The sequence below is a fragment of the Topomyia yanbarensis genome, chromosome 1, assembly GCF_030247195.1.
Source record: "Topomyia yanbarensis strain Yona2022 chromosome 1, ASM3024719v1, whole genome shotgun sequence".
In the NCBI taxonomy this organism is placed as follows: domain Eukaryota; kingdom Metazoa; phylum Arthropoda; class Insecta; order Diptera; family Culicidae; genus Topomyia; species Topomyia yanbarensis.
In genome coordinates this window covers 154,123,080-154,137,481 of record NC_080670.1, presented here as the reverse complement: position 1 = coordinate 154,137,481, position 14,402 = coordinate 154,123,080, and the positions used below count along the sequence as shown (strand labels likewise).

At 44.8% G+C, this 14,402-nt stretch overlaps 1 protein-coding gene across 1 annotated transcript in view; it reads right to left on the bottom strand.

The window, feature by feature from the left end:
• Positions 1-14,402, bottom strand: part of LOC131677962 (dentin sialophosphoprotein) — a 105,844-nt gene that overhangs the window by 48,044 nt on the left and 43,398 nt on the right. The window contains exon 2 of the mRNA XM_058958070.1: positions 12,993-13,280. Coding sequence (XP_058814053.1) covers positions 12,993-13,154 — 162 coding nt within the window. The 5' untranslated portion in view covers positions 13,155-13,280. The remainder of the gene's footprint in view (positions 1-12,992; positions 13,281-14,402) is intronic.

Sequence of the window (14,402 nt, the reverse complement as noted above, 5' to 3'; positions counted from 1 at the left end):
TAGAAGCAGTTGTATCAAGGACAGGGGAGAGAAAGCGTAGATGGTGACCGGGAGAGAAGAGCAAAACTTGCAACTTTCGGGCAAACGGGAGATCAGCGAGACAAATTAGCGCCTCAGTCTAGTAGGTCGGATTGGCGGATGGTATTCTTCGGACCCGCGGGGAATCCTTCAAAAGTCATCGGACCTCGAGTCGCTCTCGCTTCAGTTTCCGTAGTGGTAAGTGCGACGGCGGTTACATAGTTGCAGTCTGGAGCTGATCGGTCCCAAAAGGCAGGAGAAAACTTCTAAAACGAGAAATAAAAAGAGAGGGGCTAAATTGGGATATTTATCGTTTTTATGAAAGTATAAATAAGGGACATATAGGGGAAATCACGATTTGCCAGCATATCTCGGACTGGGACATTGGGTGGTCTACCTCGGGCCCGAAGGGAATCCTTTAACTGAGACCTGGCGTCCAAATACCCGGCGCATACCCAGACAACGTGCTCGATGTCGTGATAGCCCTCGTCACAAGCGCACAGACTACTCTCCGCAAGCCCAATACGCCGCAAATGCGCATCCAAGGTGTAGTGGTTGGACATAAGTCGGGACATTACACGAATAAAATCCCGACCCACATCCATCCCCCTGAACCAAGGCTTCGTTGATACCTTTGGGATAATGGAATGTAGCCATCGTCCAAGTTCCCCATTGCTCCACGAGGTTTGCCAACTGTTGAGTGTCCTCTGACGACAAATACTAAAAAATTCGTTGAAGCAGATTGGTCTTTCGTATATGTCACCATTTAATGCGCCCACCTTTGCTAATGAGTCGGCCTTTTCATTGCCCGGAATAGAGCAATGAGAGGGGACCCAAACAAAGGTAATTTGATAAGATTTTTCAGATAACGTACACAAGGACTCCCGTATCTTCTCCAGGAAATATGGGAATTGCTTTTTGGGCTTCATCGCACGAAGAGCCTCGATGGAGCTGAGGCTGTCCGAAATGATGAAGTAGTGATCTGTGGGCAGAGTGTCGATGATCCCAAGGGTGTACTGAATTGCAGCTAACTCTGCGACGTAAACTGAAGCGGGATCATTGAGCTTGAATGAAGCGGTGATAGTATTGTTGAAGATACCGAAGCCAGTGGACCCATCGAGATTTGATCCGTCAGTGTAGAACATTTTGTCACAGTCGACTTCTCGCAATTTATTATAAAATATATTGGGGATCACTTGCGGGCGTATATGGTCCGGGATTCCACGAATCTCTTCCTTCATGGATGTGTCGAAGAACACAGTAGAATCAGAAGTATCTAGGAAACGAACACGGTTGGGAGTATATGAAGAAGGGTTAATGCTCTGTGCCATGTAGTCGAAGTACAAGGCCATAAATCGGGTTTGAGAATTAAGCTCGACGAGCCTCTCGAAGTTTTCAATCACCAACGGGTTCAGAATGTCGCATCGGATGAGCAATCGATATGAGAGTTCCCAAAATCGATTTTTTAGCGGAAGAACGCCCGCCAGCACTTCGAGACTCATCGTATGGGTCGAGTGCATGCAACCCAAGGCAATGCGCAAGCAACGATACTGGATTCTCTCCAGTTTGATGAAGTGTATGTTCGCAGCGGAGCGGAAACTGAAACACCCGTACTCCATCACCGACAATATCGTTGTTTGGTATAACCTGATCAGGTCTCCTGGGTGGGCACCCCACCATGTTCCAGTTATTGTTCGGAGAAAATTGATCCTTTGTTGGCATTTCTGTTTCAGATACCTAATGTGACATCCCCAGGTACCTTTACAGTCGAACCATACCCCGAGATATTTAAATGTGAAAACCTGATTGATCGTTACACCCATTAATAGAAGCTGGAGTTGCGCCGGCTCACGCTTCCTAGAAAAAACAACCAACTCAGTTTTCTCCGTGGAGAACTCAATACCCAGCTGAAGAGCCCAAGCAGACAAATTGTCCAAGGTATTTTGTAATGGTCCTTGCAAGTCGGCAGCTTTGGGCCCTGTGACAGAGACCACGCCGTCGTCTGCAAGTTGCCTTAGCGTGCATGAATTGGCAAGACAATCGTCAATGTCATTCACGTAGAAATTGTAGAGCAGGGGACTTAGACATGAGCCCTGGGGAAGACCCATGTAGCTAAACCGCAATGTTGTTAAATCGCCATGCGAAAAGTGCATGTGCTTTTCAGACAACAGGTTTAGCAAAAAGTTATTTAAAATTGGCGAAAGACCATGCTGGTGCAGCTTCTCTGACAGAATGTTGATAGAAACTGAGTCAAAAGCCCCCTTAATATCCAAGAAGACTGATGCCATCTGCTCTTTGTTAGCATAGGCCATTTGGATTTCTGTAGAAAGCAACGCAAGGCAATCGTTCGTCCCTTTGCCTTTGCGGAAGCCAAATTGTGTATCTGACAGTAAGCCATTTGCTTCAACCCAATTGTCGAGGCGATACAAGATCATTTTCTCGAACAACTTCCGAATACAGGACAGCATTGCAATCGGCCGATACGAGTTGTGGTCGGAGGCTGGTTTTCCTGGTTTTTGGATGGCGATGACCTTCACTTGCCTCCAGTCATGAGGGACAATGTTACCCTCAAGAAACTTGTTAAATAAATTCAACAAGCGCCTTTTTGCAGTGTCAGGCAGATTCTTCAGCAAGTTGAATTTGATTCTGTCTAACCCTGGGGCGTTATTGTTGCATGATAAGAGAGCAAGTGAGAACTCCACCATCGAAAACGGTGTTTCGTTCGCGGTATCGTGAGGAGACGCGGCGCGGCACGTTTTCTGTACCGGGACAGAGTCCGGACAGATCTTCTTGGCGAAAGCGAATATCCAACGGTTTGAATATTCCACATTCTCGTTGGTACTATTACGGTTACGCATACGTCGAGCCGTACCCCAAAGAGTGCTCATCGCTGTTTCTCTCGTTAACCCGTCGACGAACCGGCGCCAATAACTGCGTTTTTTGGCTTTCATTAGACTCTTCATTCGCCTTTCTAACGACGCGTACTGTAGATAGCTAGCGGGTAACCCGTCTTCCCGGAAGGCCTTATATGCAGTGGACTTTTCCGCGTACAGCTCTGAGCACTCTTTATCCCACCACAGGGTGGGAGACCGTCCATGGGTATTCGCGCTGTGTACTGGTTTAGTCTGAGCTTGATTCGCACTGTCGAGAATCAAGCCAGCCAAAAACCTGTACTCTTCCTCCGGAGGAAGTTCTTGAGTGGATTCGATTTTAACGGATATCGCGGTCGCGTAACTCTTCCAATCAATGTTCCGTGTGAGGTCATACGAGACATTGATTGTTTCCGATGGTCTTGAACCGTTAGCAATTGAAATCACGATAGGCAAATGATCGCTACCGTGGGGATCAGGGATCACCTTCCACCTGCAATCTAACTGTAGCGATGTCGAGCATAGCGATAAATCCAACGCGCTTGCGCGTGCTGGTGGTGTAGGAATCCGCGTCATTTCTCCCGTGTTTAAGATGGTCATGTTGAAATTGTCGCAAAGATCTTGGATTAATGTTGATCTATTATCATCATGAAGACAGCCCCATACCGTACCGTGCGAGTTAAAGTCTCCCAGAACTAGCCGCGGTGCCGGTAAGAATGCCGTGATATTACAAAGCGTTCGGTGCCCTACCGAGGCTCTAGGAGGAATGTAGATGGAAGCAATGCAAAGGTCTTTACCTTTGATTAGAACTTGACAAGCGACAATTTCAATGCCTGGTGTCGAAGGGAGGTTAATTCGGTTGAAAGAATAGCACTTTTTGATCCCCAAAAGTACTCCTCCATAAGGGTTTTCTCGATCCAGACGGATTATATTAAAGTCGTGGAAGTTGAGATTTATATCGGAAGTTAACCAAGTTTCACATAATGCGAAAACATCACATTTTAAACTGTTTAGTAAGAATTTGAAGGAATCGATTTTCGGGAGGATACTTCTGCAATTCCACTGTAGGACAGTGATCGAATCAGTGACCTCGTTTGATGACTTAGCCATCGAAGGATACGATCGCTGCAAGGAGGGGCCATTTAGTAGTCAACTGTTTCAAAAATGTTTGCACCATTGGGAGAAAATGTATCAGAATGCTTTTAAGAGGATCAGTAACATTGAAAGCTGTGAAAATTAAGTCCACTATGTCAGAAAATTTCATTAGTCCGCTACTGGACTGAGTATTTGTTTGAAAAAAGGGAACACTTGGGGTTTTTGGCGTCCCTGGAAGTGGTGGATACTCCTTGTTAGAATTAAAATTTCCAAGTCCTGGAGCAAATTGCTTCGGCTTTAGTGCATCACTTCCGTTGGATTTATTGATTGTAGTTGGCGCACTCTGAGTGGACGACACCTTGGCACCCTTACGAGGCAATCTAGGGGAAGCTTGATTTTTCCTCTTCCTGGACTCCCCTGGGTTAACCAAAGATGTTCCCTCTTGTGGGTCGTCAGATTCTTGCTCAACGCCAGCCAAAAGAGCAAAGGAATTTTCGGAAGGGACAGATGGCGAAGCATTCTTAAGAATTTCTGCATAAGAGCGCTTCGAGCGTTCCTTAAGGGAGCGCTTAATTTTATCCCCGCGCTGTTTGTACGCGGGGCATGATTTAAGATCATGCGGAAGGCCCCCGCAGTAAATACACTTCTCAGTTTCTCCACTGCAAGCGTCATCCTCATGTTCTCCCTCGCATTTGCCGCACCTTTTCTTATTGCCACAATAGGTGGCTGTGTGGCCCAGCTGCTTGCAATTGCTGCAGTTCATTACCCGCGGTACAAACAGGCGAACCGGTAGACGAACCTTATCCAGGAGGACATAGTTGGGGAGGGAAGACCCGGAGAAAGTCACCCGAATCGAGTCTGACAATGAATAAGTTGTCTTATTATTCTCAGTTTTTGCTGAATACAATTGCTTGCATTCCAGAATCTTCACATGTTCAAGTGAGGGGTCCTTAAAGCAACCAACTCCATACTTCAACACGTCTTCGCACTTCAAACCCGGTTCGGCAACGACCCCGTCGATCTCCACTGCCAAACAAGGTATATACACCTTAAATTGCTTTGTAAAGCGCTCGCTGCGAGCAATCTGGTTTGCCTGGTCGAGGTCATTCACTAATATGCGTATCTTATTAGCTCTAACACGTGTTATCTGAGCTACGGCCGGGTAGTTAGCAGTCAGCTCCCGTGAGATCTCTAAAATATTAAGCGATTTCGTAATGGGCCGGAAATAGACCACCCAGGGCCCAGTTGAACTGGGTGGGTATGTTTTAATACGAGGAGGACTGGGGGAATCAGGGGAGGGAGTAATTTCGGGTTTATCCGGTATATCCATGGGAATATCATTCCCATCCAATGGTACTTCGCCCTCGGCCATTTAGGCACGAGGATAGCACGTGGTGTAAACGAGAGATGAAACTTATATTCAGGGGAAAGGGATCTAAGAAGTAGCGACAGATCGGGGGAAAGGGAAATGAGAAAAAAAAGATACTTAGCTTATGTAGCGGCTTGTTCGGTTATTGGACTATTCACTTCACCAACCTAGGCACCGGCGAACAAAGCCTGCCGCAAACAATGACTGGCCTTCACAATGTATATATTTATATTGATCCACTCTATGCACAGCACAAGAAAACGATCTGCTTCGATCGAGAGTTCAGACGATTGTGCCAAAGAGACTTTGAATGACTGTTAGTGACCTAGAACTACAAATTCAAGAAGCTGTGGTGACATTTTGGAAAAAATTCACCTTTTTACATTCATCACCGTATATGTTGAAATCGGGATTTTCTGCGTGTTCGTACTCATCATCCTGTAATTCCTGAACCAGAACTCGCATCAGTTAGAAATTCAATAGCAGACAATAGTAATGCTGTAGTTTTTATTTGAGACCAAGTTTGTAAAAATCGATTAAGAATTCGCTGAGAAATAGTTATGATATTAACTTAGGGACTTAGTTCTCCGGGAGCCTCAAAAGCCATCATAGGTGGCCAATGTGGTCAAAGCGACTTCGATGGGTCATTAATGATCTAGATACGCAAATCCAAGTAATGTTGCACACATTTTAATATGTATTGCATCGTACTGTGATCGCACTCTTCAAGCCGTAACTCCGGAACCGGAAGTCGGATCGATTAAAAATTCAATAGCTATGGGAAGATTGTACCTTTCATTTGAGACTAATTTTGTGCAAATCGGTTCAGCCATCTCTGAGAAAAATCGGTGAGATTGTTTGTCACATACACACATATATACATACATACACACACGGACACACACATACAGACTTTTTCTGATCTCGACGATCTGAGTCGAATGGTATAAGAGTTTCGGCCCTGCGGGCTTCAGTTAATCTTATCCAACTACTTAGTAGTCAGTTCTTCCAGTAGACTTGCATTACTCATCCTCGCACATTACCAGTTTTAGACCATCCATACAACGTCAGGTGCCGAGGTTAGTTCGGCAATTCCGGTAGAGCAGCGCATCCGGTTTGCTGGAGCCCTGGCGCGACTGGTGGTGTCTCGTCGCGGTCTACTGAGACTAGTTACCGGCGGTGAATCTATCTGTACGCTGACGGAGAGTTCCCCAGCGAAAGAAGTTCTCCCGCTACCGATTCTTCTTTGGTTTTAGTACCACAACTTCTGGCGCCCTTTGGCTCCGTGTCTGATGCCATTTAGCACCGCAACTCCTTTGGGCCCTTTAGTTCTCTTCTTGTGCCATTCAGCACTACTTTCTTGATGAGCCATTCAGATCCCCAACTTGTTCGCGAACTACTCGGTCTAGTCCCCGACGATCGACCTACTCCGACAGAGAGTTCCCCGGTGAGAGAAGTTCTCCAGAAGCTAGGTGCCAAGGTCAGTTCGACGATTAGGGTGAATCTAGCTTAGGCAGACGGAGAGTTCTCTGGCGAAAGAAGCTTTCCCAAATAACGATTCTTCTTTGTTTTTACTTACTTCCTGAAGCAGCCGTGGCCGGACAGTAGCTGTTTCAGGCGGAAGATCATTTCTCCGTGATTTCTATTGACCCATGTCGACAACACATCCGTATTGTGGTCAGCTATTTGTAGCTTGACCACGTTCATCCAGCTCTCGATCGCGTTTATTGTCTCCGTCACCAACACGTTCACTTCTTTAAGTGTCTCACCCATCACCGTTAGTGACACGTCGTCCGCCAAAACCACGATTTCCACTTTCCCGGACAGCCGCAAGATCCCTTTTCAAAGAGTTAGACCGAGAATGGAACCCTGAGGAACGCCCACTGCCACTCGCATTGACTTCTGGAAGTAGTTCTTCAGGATCTGGCTCATTATTATGTGCAGCGCTGCGTCAATGGCCTATACGAAGAAGGATGGCTTAGTGACTTCTCTGACTTCTACAGAAACACCAGTTTCTGTACTTTCCACATTTCGGGGAAATTGCCATCATCTAAACACTTCTGCAGTAGCATCCTGAACATGTCCGGATAGGCCAGGATCGCAACGTCTGGTATTCCGTCCAGACCGGGGACTATCTTTGACTTAGTCGCATTGACGCTTTTTTGAGCTCGCCTTTAGTCGCTTGCCACTCGGCTGTACTTTCTCCTTCTCCTTCGTCGTACGGTGTTGGTCACCAGGTAGTTGGATCGTTCTTCGGGAAGAGACCCTTAACGATTATCTTTAGCTTACCCGGGCACATTTCAGCTGGTGTCAACGGCTCTTCGTCATGACGACTCAGTACGTGTCTTCCAGGGATTGACGTCTACTTCGCAGCACGGGTACTTATGGCAAACTGGCTTGCTAAGCTTTTTAATGCATCCCTAGCTTCTCGAAACGTTGCTTGCGGTCCTCTCGAACTCTTCGATCTTGCTCTCTGAGCCCGCCTTCTGGCGTTAAGACAAGCAGCGTTTAGCTTGCTGAGCGCATTTAAACAGTAAGCTGCACGTCGTCATGGCTCCAGTTCTCGTAGCAATGTAGCGTCACAAGCCGTCACATTCTTGATTCCGCTGTACGCCAAAGTGACTCAACAAAGAGGTTTTTGTTAATGTCTTTCGTCTTCCACTTTAGCTTGCCGGTCGTGCTTCTCCGTGCTGCAGCAGGGTTCCATTGGCCAAATCGGTAGCAAATCGTCTGGTGGTCGCTATGGAAATGCATCTCGCACACTCTCCAGTCCATGTTCGCCGTCAGTCAAGGACTACAGAATGTGGTGGAATTTCTCTCGGCACCGATGTCCGTTTCGTGAACCAATTAGCTTCCAGTTTTGTTACGATATTTAGTTCCCAGCTTCGTCGCGATCTACTCGTTGTAGTCTTCGGCGGTTGATCTAGCCTCCACAACGAGCCGACCAGTAGGTGTCGAGGTGTGTCACCAATTATCACTACAAGGAAATATTCTCACAAGATAACTTTTGAAACTTTGAGAATTTCTTTTAAAATATTAGGTATATTTTTGTTGAACATATTCAATTTTTTCAAATTTCTTCAACCAATTTGGTGGGGGGGAGGTTGTCTTCATCCCTCCCTTCCTCAGCTACTACGCCACTGAAGGAACGGTGCACTTATGACAAATGTTGCACCTAGGAGATGCCAGCCATTCACTCCCTCGGGAACGCGGGACAGCGTAAGATCACGCGAACGACGGAGTTTAACAAATTCCACGCCTTCTATCTTTGTACAGCGCAGAGACCAACATGTTCTCCCAGGGATCGCCGGACGTCTGAATTAGAACGCGATGGATGCAAGGCGTAGAGCAATCAACCGCAATAATATTATTACCCCAGCGATAATCGATCTAATTCAACAGGTAGAGCAGAGCGAGAGGGCTGAGTAGAAAAAACAGTGAAGCAAGCGATGTGTCGAAGCAAAGTTCAGTACGATTGAGCGCGTCATTTGCGAGTGAGGGCCGCGAAGCTGTAACCCTGATAGATGCATCAACAATTAAAGTCCCACCATTGCCAAAAAAATCACACCCCCTGATCAGCAGCTACTACGCGATTCGGTCTTGAATATGGACGAAGCGGATGCTTAGTATCGCAACGCACAGAGCCGGCGGAAAGCGTGGGTAGTATGGGTAATACTACCTCCCGAAAATAATCGAGTGGGTAATTACCCACTAAAAATTTTGAACCATTTCAAAAAAATTAGATGTGCAGCGCCTGTATCTCGCACTACACACATTTGAAAACATCGATGTACCACAATTCCATTTGCATAAACGAACATGACTTAATGTGAATGTAATGTAAGCGTGTGCATTGCGAAAAGGGAAAAAAATCATTACTAATGGACCCCTCACCCTATGCTTTCTACCCACTCATGCGTAAAGTGTTTCGCCGCCCCTGGCAACGCAGACCCAATTTCGCGGCCCAGGATCCCGAAGCAGCAGTATTTTTTTAAATTGACCTCAGCACTTTAGGTCGTGAACGGCAACGTTCTTACAACGTACCTGGAATTTGTGCACAACCTGGAAGATTTGTAGCTAGTGGTACTCTGTGTTGCAGTGGCAACCGTTAGTTTCTTAGGATACCGCCTTACACATAGAGGTGGCCTGCCCCAACGTCACCGGAAAAGGCGAGTACATCCATGGAGCGCAGATGTGGTAAGTCGGATCTTGAACAAACGTATCACTATTGGAAGGCTGATTGCGTACAGGGACAGCAAAAGAGCAACGAAATTATATCGTCATGTGGCTGCGATCATTGCACCTACTTAGCTTCGCAAACCAAGAGCTCACCAGCTGTCGGACCAGCTCGATGCACTCGTACAGCAATTCAGCGTCTTATCAAAAAGGATAAAGCGTTCTACTGGTTCTGCGAAGCGACGGCAACGTAATTGCATGATCAGTGATAACGAGCGAGCGTTCCATCACCAAATCAGCCCCGATTACAGCGAAAGTCTACCGGATATCATCGATGTCACGAAGAATATGTCAGCTGTCACCATTGAAACCAATCATGTAGGCGTGGCTACGCGGTACTTCAGGAATTGGGCAGTATCTTGACCAGACGGTGTTCAAAACTTTTGGTACATGAAGTTGACCGTTGTACATCCTACGACGGCTATATTTTTCAACAGGCTGTCACGTGAACCACGCTTACTGCCGGATCATCCTTCCCGAAAATAGCGGCACGTCCAACCCATCAAACCATCACCACATACGTCTAAGCCCATTGTGAGCAGAATAGCATTCTGATAGAGGAGCACAAGTGATGCAAGAAAAATACACATGACTGCAATGATCAAGCGAACATCGAGACAGTTATTGTTGTACAAATATTGAGTAACCAACGGAATCTTAGTATGGACGGTATAGATTAGAAGAATTAAAAATAAGATTACTGAACTCCAAACTGCGTTCGTTCCTCATGAATGTATTGGAGATGTATAAAATTGATCCCGCAGTCGACAGGTACCTGCGACCAACGATGGAGAGGTGTACGACAACTCTGCAGGTCAGAAGTGGGGAAGACGTGATATGGTCAAGAAAGCTCGGCATCTTTAGGGCGATATTGCAAGGCGATTCCTACAGTTCACTTTGGTTTTGTTTGGTAAATAAACCTCCTCAGTAAAACACTCAATCGAAACGGGCATGGCTATCCGATAAGGTATGAAGGAAGTTCACCGTAAGAGGTGTCCTCTACTTTGTACATGGACGATCTTAAGATGTATGTTGAATCGACGGAAGGTATAGTCAAAAGGATTAGTGGCAATATCGGCATGGAGTTTGGGTGAGAGAAAGTCAGCTACAATCAAGGTGATTAGTCGACACTGGTGGCTACGAGATCGAAGAAGACGACATGATTCGGGACATGGTTCGTGGCGAATCGTATAATTATCGCGGATTCTCTCCATAGTCCGCCTCACTGACAGTAAGCTTGACCTCCGATATCTGTTCTTGAGTCGTTTGAGGTGTGCACTTTCTTGAACGCGGGGAATAAGGTCAGCAATTAACACATTTGCTGTCCCCGTGTTGACCTACAGTTTCAGTGTCATCAAATTCAGCTGAACTGACCTGGAAGATCTAGAGAACAAATTGGGGCAGGCACTTAGATGAGTAGAAATGCGCCAGTTTACGCTGAAGAGATTCAGTTTGCCACGGGAAGAAAATATGGCGTATATCAAGCAGTTTTTGCTGCGAATCAACCTGTACTGAGATCGCACTATTTTACGGGTCAATTCCTACACCACAACCGCTCCGTTATACTGGTTTATGGTAAGGGTCGACACCAAGATATCGTAATCGAGGTCGCCATTCCACTGGACCACAATCTGATAGATTCTCACGGTTGAAAAATTACTAGATATCACCCACTGATCATAGTGTTGAAGGAAATGTGGAGGTTGGATGAGGTTCCGAGAATTGTTCCTATTGTTCTTTCGACGACTGGAGTCGTTACAAGGAGGCTACTGGTGGTGCTGCACATCGTTCGCTTGGGTTCGATGTTCAAGGCGAACCTGTACATCGAGACGAAACATGTTTGAGGTTGAACGAGTGCACGGAATTGTGTGCACAGGTACAACATTGTCGATGTTCATGGGAAGTCTGATTTGCACTGCTTGTAAGTTGTAAGTTAAACTCCTGCTTGTTTTTGTGCTGTTATTTTTCCGACCCTTCTAATTCTACTCCTTTTCTCCTCCTTCTCTTTTCCTTTCGCACAGCAAATAATAAAAAGACACGGCAAATCTCCGAATACATACGGGGAACGAGCCATTTGAACCAATATATTCTGATTCCTGATGTATCAGCTACCCTGAAAATATGAACTATAGAAGAACGGTATTCCCTTGCTGCTAGGTGGATTGCATGGTGACTCGCGATTAAAAGAAACGTTGAATGTACAAATGCGTCAACTTCGAAAAAAAACTTGTTAGAAATTAATTATTTTTGTAAACTTTCAATTATATGCGTATACTGTTAGGTTGTTTTGTTTGGAAGATATATGTCTAAAACACGACATGTATTCATAAAATCTCTCATACCCTAGGAACTAAACATAAAACAAATTCATAGCGTTAAATTGTTACGTCAGGTCTGTCGCTTGAAACACACATAAAAACATTGACGTAATTCATCCAGCTGAGTTGATTGGTATATGAGACTATGCTTTCCATGCCTCGGAGAAAGTTCTCTCAGTTCCAACGAATTCTATGCATTTCTAGCTAGTACCCGTTGCGCATTGCTGTGACTTTCAACGAAATAGAAGGAAAACACAGTTTGTTGCAAAGCGCAAACACCCTACATAATAATTGCCTACAATGTATAATTTTTTACGGCAATCGGTTAAGCCGTTTGGGAGTCCATAAATCATATATATACAAACATTGACTTTTATTTACATAGAAGATAGAAGATAGATATAATATAATATAAAGATAGATGTTGAAATATTAAAAATGCTTTAAAAATTAAACATAATAAACATGATGAGACAAACTAATAGCAAAGTTAAATAAAAATTAAAAAAAGGAACATTTTGAATAAGTAATGGTAAAAGTATAATAAGAAAATGGTAAAACTAAAATAAAAGGAAAAATAATAAATAAAAATGGCAACACAGAAAAGTGAAAAACATTGATAAATTAATAAGTTATGTCGAATATTATAAAAAGGTGTATTTTACGTTGTTCTCGATGTACACGGGAATAGTGCATTCATCGTATACATGTTCGATGACGTGCATTAGATCTCATATGTATGTTTACTCAAATAATAAATTTTCAACATCGCGAACGGATGTACAGATTATTATTAAATGTACTCATTGAATTATTGAATTATAATTATGGTTTGAGCTATTAATGGTAGTCTTGAAGTGTTTCAAAAGGAGAGTGAATCTTAAGTTCATTTGATATCTAGTTCGATTTAAACGAGTCTGCACGGTTCCATTTTTCTAACCGAAAAGCTATCATCAATCCTCGGCCATAAATAGAAATCACCGAATGAAAAAAGTCAGCTGTTGCCAACCCTTACCGACTGGCAGAGCATGACGGTGCAACTTTTTTGATTGATCCACCCGCATCCTAAACCGCACTCGGACTTACCTTTTCGTCGTCCAGCGGTATCTTCATCAGTTCTATGTCGGTCTTTGGTTCCGGTGCGGGTGCAGGTTCTGGATCGGGTCGCGCTTCCGGCACAGGCACAGCCATCACCGTCACCAGCAGGACGCTGCATATCACGGTTGTCACTATCAGCAGGTTCCTCATTTTTTTTAATTATTTGTGTTTGTTATCTATCAGGTACACTACAGGCTAGGGTGAGGAAGGAACGCGGGGAGAGAGACGTGTATGTGTGCGTGTGGAGAATAAATAGGAACACTACGAGCTAATGATCTGTGGAGAAGAGTAAAAAAGAAGAGATAAATTAGATTTTTTAAATGGCATGTGTTAATTGAGCTGAACATTGGCACAGTTTTGAGGATCATCGCACGATCGATCGCGAACGAAGAGGACACCTGGTCTGGTGTTTCGGTGTCGAACCACGTTGTTATGAAATACGAAATTCATGCAGACGTCTAGAGAAACCTGTTTTCCATATTGTGTTGCGTTCGATCGGCACGGTTGTGTAGATATGAGCATCAGCGACACACAGTTCTACTTATTTCGGTTTCCCTTTCTTCCGTGCGCTGGGATCTCCTATCGGTCATCGCAGCGCTGTCGATTGGTTTACAGACGAGTTTGAGGGAGATAAAAACCGAATTCCAATAGTTTGATCACTTTCTGCCTGAAGGTCATCAGTGGTTCGCTGGTGCCACTGAGTTTTGACGTGTTTTGTTTACTCACGATATTTTCGAGTATGGCATAATAGTGCAGTGCAAATTGAGTTGACAGCGCCCAAAACCACATGGTACCGGTCCAACTGAGTACATACATACATTAGGAAATAAAATCTCGTTTTCAAATCCAAGAACTTCATCATCAGTCTGGATAAATAACATAATTACATTAACTTTCGCCAAAAATGTTGTCTTCAGTCGTCAGCGAAGGTGCCATAAACGAATGTATGGCGGATGACATTAAACGATAAAGAATTGACAGAATTTTGCGTCAGTGCAAAGTATGCAGTAGCGTAGGAATTTATACATATTCAATGAGTGAAAAGCGTCATTCTAACATTGACGTCAAAATGGTGATGCAGGGAACACAGGCCGGAAACACGTTTTATATTAAAAATAAATTCAACAAAAGTAATGAAAAAGAATTATTCTTTCCACCACTTTTGACGCTTCGGCTGCGTTTTCGATATGGGGGTGTACCTAACAAATTCATCAAAAATGACGGATAATACTGCGTCAAATGGAAGTTCCCATCCTGAAGATGGATCCATCATCCCTGCAATGACGCATACCACCTCTGCCACGATATCGTTTCGAACGCGTTCGCGGCTCGGGCAACCATTGACGAGACGTGCTTTGAGCTCAGTGCAACCGCTCAGGTCGGTACGCCACACCTTAG